General features: G+C 43.3%; 1 protein-coding gene across 2 annotated transcripts; it reads left to right on the top strand.

Moving 5' to 3' along the window:
• The first annotated feature begins 768 nt into the window (after positions 1-768).
• Positions 769-2812, top strand: LOC102432977 (C2 calcium-dependent domain-containing protein 4A). Of its 2 annotated transcripts, none has more exons than XM_006097505.3 (2): positions 769-1019; positions 1537-2812. In XM_006097505.3, exon 2 carries the CDS (start codon positions 1586-1588, stop codon positions 2699-2701), a length of 1116 nt encoding a protein of 371 aa, XP_006097567.1. In that variant the 5' UTR covers positions 769-1019; positions 1537-1585; the 3' UTR covers positions 2702-2812. The 2 variants fall into 2 exon arrangements, with proteins under 2 accessions (XP_006097567.1, XP_006097568.1); XM_006097506.3 differs by having other exon boundaries at positions 769-1070.
• The last annotated feature ends 8027 nt before the right edge of the window (positions 2813-10839 follow it).

The raw sequence follows: 10839 nt of genomic DNA, 5'->3' as shown, positions 1-10839 counted from the left end.
GACTAAAAAGCAAAACAAAATATGCACACACCAAAAAAACAAAAAACAACAAGAAAACAACAACCCAGCAGAACATGGCTTAAAAAGTGGGTTGTAAGATTTTTTTAAAAAATAGAGGTATACACTACATATAATCTTATATGTAGTCGTTAAATGTATGCTAGATTATTTTTTATATTTTTATTGACTTCAAAGAGGGAGAGGGAGAGATAGAAACATCAATAATGAGAATCATTGAGCTGCCTCCTGCACGCACCACATAGGGAATGGAGCCTGCAACCCCAGCATGTGCCCTGACAGGGAATCCAACCTTGACCTCCTGATTCATAGGTTGAAGCTCAACCACTGAGTCAAGCTGGCTGGGCTATGCTAGGTGATTTTTTACATAGGGCTACACCCCTGTAACTCCACCCAGATCAGTGTGGAATATTTTCAGCACCCCAAAAGGTTCCTGGTACCCAGAGTGATCAACAAAGAAAAAAAACAACACTTAAACCAGAACAGAAAGCCATAAAGCAAGTCAAGAGACTTTGAAAGCTGGGCAGGGAAAGGCCGAATTTGGAAGAGGGTATTAAGTAAGAATTAGACAAACCCGACTTTTATCTTCTCTTAGTGGTGGGTGTAGGGTGCTGTGCATTCACATTGTGTCCCTAGATGTTCACTATGACTCTGCGACAAAGTAAAGATTTAACCCTCTTTTGCACGTGATGAAAAAGAAACTTGTTTACGGGTTCTGAGGATAACATCCCCACACCAAGCAGGAGAGAAAGAGAACTGGATCTCTTGAATTTGCGCAGCAGATCCAGCCACGTGGCAAAAGGAACGCAGGTGGAGGGCGGGGGGAGGGAGGCCTGGAGTCAAGTTACCGAGCAACGTCGCTCCGGCCCGCCCATTGACGGACGCATGAGGCCCCCGCTTAATAAAGGCTCCTGCCGGCTGTCCTTGGACTGCTCTACTGTATTACCCCCGCCACGCGCCCTTTGAATTTCGCGCAGGCTGCGCGCCCTGAGCCCCTCCTGGTAAGTGTCCCAGACAGAATGGTGCGAGATCCATCCGGCACTGGACCTCAGGTACATTCGGTGGGACCCAAAGCCTTGCTTTAACTCCCCGGGACTCGTCTGGAGCTCTTTGCCCCTAAAAAGGGAGACCAAGCTGAGTGTCCTGGAGGGGGGTAATTATTTCAATAATTAGAACTAGAGCAATAATGCAAGGATTCAGGAAATGATTGCACAAGCATCAAGGACAGCGTGAGACCAACATTTTGATAGTCTCTGCCTTAGGCCAGCTAGGGCGGATCGGATTAAAGCAATAAGCCCCGAAATGTTCATGACTACTGAACGGAGACTGGACAAATGAAGAACTATTGTCACAGTCACCAAAACATAGTTTGCAATAGCAGTGGGGAGGGGGAGGGTACAATTTGCCTAGTCCCGAAGGAGGGGGGAGAAGGCATCCCGAAAGTAGAAGAAAGGAGAGAGGACTTGCTGTGGCCTGCGGGGCTCACTCTGACAATCCGTGTGCGCTTGTGCGTTGCAGGCTGACCAGCTCCAGCAGAGGGTGGCCCAGATCCCGCACCTGCCTCCTGATGTGGTGTCTGGAGCGGCTCGGCTTAGGTCCCGAGCGCCTCCTGCCGGGCGGGAACGGACGTCTCCAGGGTCGGACCAGACGAACCACTGCCAACGCGCCCGCCAAGTGTGCAAACGTGCTCACCCCAGACCGCATCCCAGATTTCTGCATCCCCCCACGATTCGCGCCCTGCCCCGTGCTGGCTGCACACCGGGACTCCTGGGTTAAAAAAGCAGGAACTGACGACGCCGCGGGGCGCACGGACTGGGACCCGCGCTCGCAGGCCGCGCTCTCGCTGCCTCACCTGCCCCGCGCGCGCACCGCCTACGGCTTCTGCGCGCTGCTCGAGAGCCCGCACACCCGCCGCAAGGAGTCGCTCTTCCTCGGGGGCCCCGGGGCCGCCGCGCTCCTGCAGCCGCCCGTGCTCCGCCCGCGGGCCCACACCTACGGCGGCGGCGGGGACGCCCCCCTCTGGTCCCGTGGTGCCCGCTTCACCCCACCCTCGGCATCCGGCGGCTCCCGCCCGCCCCGGAACACGCTCGCCCCGCAGCCCCGCGGCCACCGCCTCCTGCGCGCCCCCGAAGGGCTGCTGAGCCGCGCGCTGCAGGCCCGGAGGAGTCGCGGCCTGACCCGCGCCCGCTCGGTGTCCAGCGGGGACCTGGACGGGGAACACCGCGCCAGCTCGGGGTCCCCGGCCCGGACCTGCTCCGCGTCCCCTCCGTCGGACGCCGGCCCGCGGCCCGAGCTCCTGGAGGCCGAGGGCACCGTGGCTCTGGGGCGCGCCGGCGGCGCCCTGCGCCTGGCCGCCGAGTACAGTCCGGCCAGCGGGCGCCTCCGCCTCCGGCTGCTCCGCCCCGAGGGCCCGGCCGGAGGAGCCTCCGATCCCTGCGCCATGGGCTGCCGCGTCAGCCTGGTCCTGCCGCCGCCCGGCAAGACGCGCCAGCAGCGCAGCGCCGTGGTCCGGCGGAGCCGCAAGGCCGTCTTCGACCAGGACTTCTGCTTCGACGGGCTGTCGGAGGACGAGGTGCGCCGCCTGGCCGTGCGCGTCAAGGCGGAGGGCAAGGGCCGCGGCCTGAAGCGGGGCCGCCTGCTGGGCCAGGGCGAGCTGCTGCTGGGCTCCCTGCTGCTGCTCTGAGGGCGCCCGGGCCTCGGGCCCTGCCCGCGGGCGCTTTCTGCCCGCTGGGGACTCTAGGACACTTGACAGCCGTTTTGTACAAAATAAACGTGTATTTATTCTTCTACTGAAGCCTTTGTTTAAGTCCAATATTGGCAGAGATGATAGTGGCTTAATTATCACAGTAAAGGATGTGATACTTTGTGTGGATACCTTCAAAATTCATTTTAGCAAGTGGTATGGTGTTCTGCAGTAGGGTTTCCCAATGCAGACAGCAGATGCATTGCATTTTATTTGTCCCCCACAGTAATATTGGGAGATAATGAATTACATGAAGTATTAAAACTAGAGGCTGTCTTGGTGATCTATTTGCTCCATTCTCTTCATTTTACAGTTTGTTCATTCCACGATATCCACTGAAACCATCTTAGAGAATTTATTACTTTTGAAGCATTGCTTAAGACCCTGGATAAGAAAATGAGGCCGAGAGAGGTGAAGTGGCTTGCCCAAAGTCAACAGAGAATTATTAGGAATACCAAGGTGATACTCTTGGCAACATCTTGTTGGAAAAGCACTGGAGGAATTAAAACCATTTTCGTATTCTAAGCTTAAATACTATAATAGTCATAGAAGTATTAACTCGTAACTCTTAAAACCACCCTTAAGAAGTCAGCATTGTAATCTCATTTCACAGATGAGAATATTGAGGCACAGAATAAAGAGCAAGTCAGGATTTACACCTGAGTAAATGTTGTACTCATTACTCTCTGTAATACCACAGTGTCTCAATGGCTTATCTCATTAATGTTGTGAGAATGCAGCTTATATCTAAAATTGTGGACTCTAAGGTGGGTCTCCTCACATTCCTCACCCTAAAGTGGGAAACCAAATCAGTTAAATGAGTAATTTTTTTCCTTTTTTATATATATTTTATTGATTTTTTACAGAGAGGAAGGGAGAGGGATAGTTAGAAACACCAATGAGAAACATCGATCAGCTGCCTTCTGCACACCCCCTAATTGGGATATGCCCACAACCAAGGTACATGCCCTTGACTGGAATCATACCTGGAACCCTTCAGTCCGCAGGCTGACGCTCTGTCAATTGAGCCAAACTGGTTAGGGCTAAATGAGTAATTTATCTCATGCTAATGACTTCAGGCATTGAGATAAGCTGAGTCGAAGGCTCTAAAGCAGTGGTTCTCAACCTGTGGGTCGCGAACAAAAAATACATCCTGCATATTGGATATTTACATTATGATTCATAACAGTAGCAAAATTACAGTTATGAAGTAGCAACGAAAATAATTTTATGGTTGGGGGTCACCACAACATGAGGAACTATATTAAAGGGTCGTGGCATTAGGAAGGTTGAGAACCACTGCAAGAGAAAGCTAACTGGCCTCCAAAGAGAAAGGAATGCCAGCCGTAATGGCACCATGTATGCTAATGTGTCGAGGCAGGGAGTCAAGAGTGTATCTATAACATTGTCCTACCTCTGGCTTTTGATAATAACTAGAGGCCTGGTGCATGAATTCGTGCATGGGTGGGGTCCCTCGGCTTGGCCAGAGATTGGGGCTGATTCGTTTGGGGGTGGTGGTGAGGGACTGCGTGAGGTTGGTCACAGCAGCAAGCTAACCAATGGCTGATTCCTCGAGGAATCGGGCTCCCTCCTCCCTCCTGTCTGGGTCCGGGATGTGGGTGAACCCGATTCAGGGCTGTAAGGGCCCCAGCAGCAAGGTCTGGGTCAGTGCACGTCATAGCTACCTGCCTGTGGTCCAGTTGTTCTGGTTGTTCTGGTCATTCAGTCGTAAGGTCACTTAGGCTTTTCTATATATAGATAGGTTTACTATGTTATAAAGAATGATTTTTCTTCATCTGTCACATTCACTGACAATCAGGCATATTTCTTCTTTCTTATGCATATTGGAGGAAAACGTGCCTTCAGTGAGGGTTGAAAATATTTAAGTATGTGGTGTGGTGTTAAATATAACTACATTATCAGTCTTGATTCAGAAATGGTTTCTGCTTTCATTAAACTGTTGACAGTTTTATTCATTGATGCTCATGAAAAACGCTGTTTAGAAAAGTTTCCATTTCAGTCACAAGTCTGGTATAAAATGAAAATGGATTATTGTGATGGGTATTTATAATGACAGTCATTAAATAAATGTGAAGAATAAGTGCGAATTCATTAACTGTCAAAATCAACCACATCCAGAAACAAGAAGTGGTTTACCAAATGAATGATGACATAACAGTAGTTCAGATCTATCATGTGCTCTTCTATCTACTCTAGGTCACCATTTTTAGGCCTTCAAGGCAACAATTATTTTTTAAAATGATTAACCTTTATGATTTTAGAATGTGTAACTAATACTGACTTCACATATATAGTATTTAAAAGGAAAATTAATGGAGAGTGAAAACCATTTGGCTAATACAAGATTATTGTGGGGTTTTCTTTTTCTTTTTTTTTTTCCAAATAAAAACAGATCACTTTGATGGCTTAAATAGTAAAATCTTACTCCAGAAAGCATTGCAATCACTATTGTCACTAGATTATATATAAGTAATAGTTTGGGGGCAGAAGTGTCATTTTACTAAGAAGGTAAATCAATGCATTTCAGAAACCTAAATTTTCCATGAAATAATAGTGGGCTTTTCCAGATTTCCACCAATGTCAAGTTATGGTTGGTCAAATAATGTGAAAATCTAATCAATATAATTTTAAAATGACTGACATATAATCAGAAATCACAAAACCAGGAGTTTTAAAGTTGAAAGAAGAGTAAGAATCATTTTGTGCAAATCCATGTAAAATAGAAAAGGACCAGAGAGGCAAATTGTAGATATTTTGCTCTTCAACCTTGGATCACTAGTTCCAAAAAAGGAGAAACATTTGCACATAATTTATTTTACATCACTGAACTAATCTGAATGTTTTGTATTTCAGAAATTGTATTTGCAACAATTTTTTTATGGTAACATCAGCCTTTTGGGGGGACAAATTTAAATTTGTTTTATGCTTTGCTGCCCTCTACTGGATCCTTCATGTGTTTTGTAAGGGGGTCTGTCTCCTCAGTATTATTAGACCATCTCAACTGAATATAAAGACAGATCTAGTGCCAGAACCCAATGACCTTGAAGATGGGTGCTAACACAAGATGACAATGAATATTCACATCGCAAAATAACAACTGTACTTGTTTTTGTCTGGTCTGTACTTTGAGGTTTCCCTAAGAATACCTTCTTAGATAGAGTATATGCCTTGCAGCTTGTCCAGCCTTTATCTACTAATATTGGAGCCCTATTGATGTGGTGGTAAATTCTGGGGAGGGGAGGCATTATCCAATGATTCAATCTCAGTCTTTTCATGGGCCTTTGTCCCTGGATTGTGACCTTAATAAATTTGGTAGTTATTTTTTACTTTTTCCTCTCTAGGTGAGATGGGAAGGATAGATGGGTTGGAGTTGAGTAATTGCTCTTCTCCCCAAGTCAATAAGGTTTTGGTAAAATCTTTTCTACTGTAGACTAGGCTTTGTTATAGATAATGCACTGGGAGTTTTTCAAAATGGTTGCTACTAACGTTTTTGCTGACCTCTTCACCATGAGAACCTGGTGGAGTTCCTGGAGGTAAAAGTATGCTACCCACAATCCCAATGTCTATTCAATAGCTTTTTGGGGAAAAAAATTGTTTAATTGATGTCAGAGAGGAAAGGAGAGGGAGAGAGAGATGGAAACATCAATGATGAGAGAGAATCATTGATTGGCTGCCTCCTGCATGCCCCTAGTGACTGAGCCCGCAACACTGGCATGTGCCCTGACCAGGAATTGAACTGTGACCTCCTGGTTCATAGGTTGACGTCAACCACTGAGCCACCTTGGCCAGGCTCAATAGCTTTAAAGTTCAATGAGTCACTGATTTTCTTTCCCAAAGCCATTAATTTTATCATTTAAAACCAATACAAGTAAAAATGATCCATCTTTGAGTAGGATCACATCTTGTGAGAGTTAATTAAAGGAAATAACGATTATATCATTACAGAAAAGTCTGAATGGAGATAGGACTGGTAGACACGTGTTCTTCTAGGTAGGTTAAAGAGATAACCTTTGTTAAGGAGTCAACAATCCCTCCTTTCCTTTCTGTGTCACCCTGCAGCTGGTGGAGCAGAAATATGAGCTCTTTAGTGACATCAGAGCTAGACAGGGCTACAGATCCAGTTTCTATCAGTCGTTAGTCAAAAAGCCACTTCATTCACAAATCTGGTATTGAATAATGGGCCCTGGGTACTCCGTAGCAACTCTACAAGTGTTGGTTGTTGATGGTAAATTTATTTTTTAAGAAGAATTTATATTCAAACTTGGAGGGATATGAATTCCCTATCTCAGCTATCATTTCTATCTGTGTCTCTGGGTCATATTAAATAGCCTTTCCTAATGTCATTTCTTCATTAGTAAAAAGGCAGTAATATTACCTACCACTTGGGATTTTTTGTAAGGGTTAAAGGAAATAATGTATTCAAAGTCCTCAAACTAATTCCCTGTTGTGTAGAACTACTCAATAAATATTAGGACTTTTCATAATGGATGATGTTACAGTACTTTCCCCCAAACTTCTAGAATATCTAATAGGTGCATATCCTGTAGCTGGGATCCTATAACTAAGATATTTAATAGATAAGTTATACTTGTATGAATCATTTGAGAAACATTACAAAGTACCAAAGTCTGTGTTACAAACAACAGTACTATAGACAAGGATTCTTAAAAAGACAGAATTGGGTTCTGACTAGGTGGCTCAGTTAGTTAGAGCATCTCCCATACACCAAAAGGTTGTGGGTTCAATCCATGGTCAGGGCACATATCTAGGTTGTGGGTTCAATTCTTAGTCGGGGTGCAAAAGAGAGGCAACCAATCAATGTTACTCTCTCACATCAATGTTTCTCTCTCTCTCTCTCCTCTCTCTCTGGTGAGAATTTTTTTTAAACTCTCTCTCTGGTGAGAATTTTTTTAAAAAGACATAATCAGGAAATGAAAAAGGTTCTGACATTTATTTCATACCCACCATATTCCCAACACTACACTAGAGACACATTAATTATTAGATCCCTTTGTTCCATAGCTGTGTGAGGAAGGACTTTAACTCCTGATGCTCAGAGAAGGTGCATGTTCACACAGCTGGTAAAGGGGAAGACAATGATTTGGAACCATATGAGTATGACCACAAAGCCTCTGCTAGACCTTGGGTACCACCCAAGAGGTGGGCTGGATTTGGTTTTAAAGAGAAAAGAGAGAATAGTAGCCTTAGAAAAAGAACTAAGTTTTGGATCCAAGATACATAAAATGTGTTCTTGAAACACTGCTTTTTGGGTCCCCAACAGCTCCTAGGAGCACCTTTGGTGATCATATTGCCATGTGCTGAGAACTTGGACTTGCTGACTTCTTAGCACATAAAACTAAAATACAGATATCATTGTGCCTTGCAACAATTAGAAGACAACAGCTCATCCTATGTCAGTGATGGCGAACCTTTTGAGCTCGGCGTGTCTGCATTTTGAAAATCCCTAACTTAACTCTGGTGCTGTGTCACATATAGAAATTTTTTGATATTTGCAACCATAGTAAAACAAAGATTTATATTTTTGATATTTATTTTGCCATGTGCTGAGAACTTGGACTTGCTGACTTCTTAGCACATAAAATGAGTTTGCATGTTACCTTTGACACGCATGTCATAGGATAGAAGACAGCAGCTCATCCAATGTCAACAGGTATGATTTATTCACTCATAATATTACCCATGGATAACACTATTTCTTCATCTTTTTATTTTTTTTATTTTTATTGATTTCAGTGAGGAAGGGAGAGGGAGAGAGAAATAGAAACATCAATGATGAGAGAGAATCACTGATGGACTGCCTCCGCACTGGGGATTGAACCCGCAACCCAGGCATGTGCCCTGACCAGGAATTGAACCAGGACCTCCTGGTTCATAGGTAGATGCTCAACCACTGAGCTATGCCAGCTGGGCTATTTCTCCATCTTTTAAGTACATTTTACTGCATGATTAACTATGTAAATAGAAGGATGGAAGGTTGAGCTTTTCTGAAAAGTTGATATATCAAAGCCTTATACTCAAGAAAAAATGACTAGTTTTGAACCAAGATAGATATATTACTTTTTATTTTATGTAACCCATCTCTCTAAGCTTGAGACTTTCTTTACTAGACCAAAGTGCTGAAATTTGACAAATATTTACCATCCTTAAACATTTTAAAACACTTCCGACATCAACTTGAAGAAGAAAGTTCATGAGGAATAATAGAACTTAAAACTATAAGTCAACTTAGAAAAAAGTTGCTCAGTACCCTCATTTTATAGATGAAAAAAGTAAGATCAGAGAGTGAAAGTTTTCTCCAGTATGATATTGCCAGTTAGTGGATTTCCTGACTCCCAAACTAGAGCCTTCATATGCCATAATACTAACTACACTGGTGAACAATTAGGTTTTTGTATTATTAAAGAACATTTTGGAAAATGATCACCACCAAGACACAACCATTCTTCTGCCACTCTGATCTAAATTATTTTTTGTCTTTGTCCACTACTTACTTTCCCATCCTTGTTTATAAGTATACCTATATTTATATGGTTCCAAGAATAGTATATATACATACTAACTTTTTATATTTTTAATTTATGATTATAATTAAGAGTTGCTCATATTTATATTTGTCTTTGGTCCCATAGCCTTTGAACTATGTATATAATAATTAATGTATATATTTCCTTATTTTGAGTTGTTTTTTCACTCTCCCCAATTTATTTACTTCTTTTCTTCTTTTGATTTTTTCCTCAGAATAAATTCTAAGTGATGAGATTTCAGGATCAAAGGCTATGATCATTGCTATAGCTCCTAATACACATTGATAAGTTCCCTTTTTTCTTTTATGAAGTAAAATGGGGAAAGGAAGGACTGGGTGGAAGGCGGAGAAAATTCCTAAACTTAACGGCTTGTGATTAAAGAACTGAGCCTGTTTGTGGAGGGCAGGGAATGCCCAGAGATAACATGGCAAGTGAGACGGAATGAGGAAGGTTTGGTTGCTATGGTAAATAAGACTATTACTGTTATACATTAGTGGGTTTAGGGACTCTTTTTGAAAGGATTCCCTGGCTTGTGTTGCTTCCAATCAAGGACCTCCCCTCTCTCTCACATCAAGGTCTGGTTTACACACCAGCCTCCAAAGAGCAAAAATGCTATTTGTGTTGGGATTTAAACAAACAAACAAACTTCCTTTAATTATTGTTTTGTAAGTGCCCACATAAGTGCCTGGAGAGAGAACCAGGAAGAACAAAATTGGCTCAGATGCATCAAACTCAGTTTTAAATAATCTGAGGCGAATAAACTAATTCCATTGCAAATATAATTTTATACTTATGCTTTTTAAATTTAATTTTCATTGTGCATGTGACTGGTATATTTTTCCATTGCTGTATTTAACCAGGAAGGTTTTGTGCACTTACTGACTCTTTTCATTTGTATGAAAGGTGCAGATTTTGGCAGGTAGTGAGGGGAAATATGTACTTTAACAGATTTGGGAAATCCTTTATGGATCTCACTATAGAAAGACAAGAGTTTGAAACTTACAAACTGAACTGAAATGTCAGATATTTCACAATCATTAATTAAGCTGTCACCCCAGGCCAACCCAGTGATACTAAATTACAATGTCAACAGTGTTGTAGGAATGCTCTGCTTTCCAAACACCTGAGTAATCTCAGTCCTAAAAGGTATGGTCATAGGTGTTTGTGGAGCACCAAGTATGAGCTCAGCAACTGTGTCAGGCACCGTTGGGCATATTAACAATGCAGCATGTTTAGTGATATTGAAGAAAGAATAAGAATAAAAGACTCTGGTTCTATACTCCATGAGCAAGTCACTTCCTCTTTGGCCTTACTTCCTCATGGAAAATGATAGAGTTGGAGTAGTTCCAGCATAGCAAGTAGGTTTTATCTGAGGTGTAAGCTACCCTGAAGGTATAGTGGCTGCAGGAATGCTATGGCAAAAGAATAGTAAGGTCTGGGCCACTGGATAGAAGGGGAGAAAGGGCTCTGTGATTGATTAGCTATGTCTGTATCCTGTATCAATTCACAAGG

The sequence above is a fragment of the Myotis lucifugus genome, unplaced genomic scaffold (assembly GCF_000147115.1).
Source record: "Myotis lucifugus unplaced genomic scaffold, Myoluc2.0 scaffold_204, whole genome shotgun sequence".
Classification (NCBI taxonomy): Eukaryota; Metazoa; Chordata; class Mammalia; order Chiroptera; family Vespertilionidae; genus Myotis; species Myotis lucifugus.
This window is presented reverse-complemented; position numbering and strand designations above follow the sequence as displayed.

Excerpts from the sequence above, each read along its gene's own strand:
- LOC102432977 (XM_006097505.3), top strand. The coding sequence starts at position 1,586 with ATGTGGTGTCTGGAGCGGCTCGGCTTAGGTCCCGAGCGCCTCCTGCCG.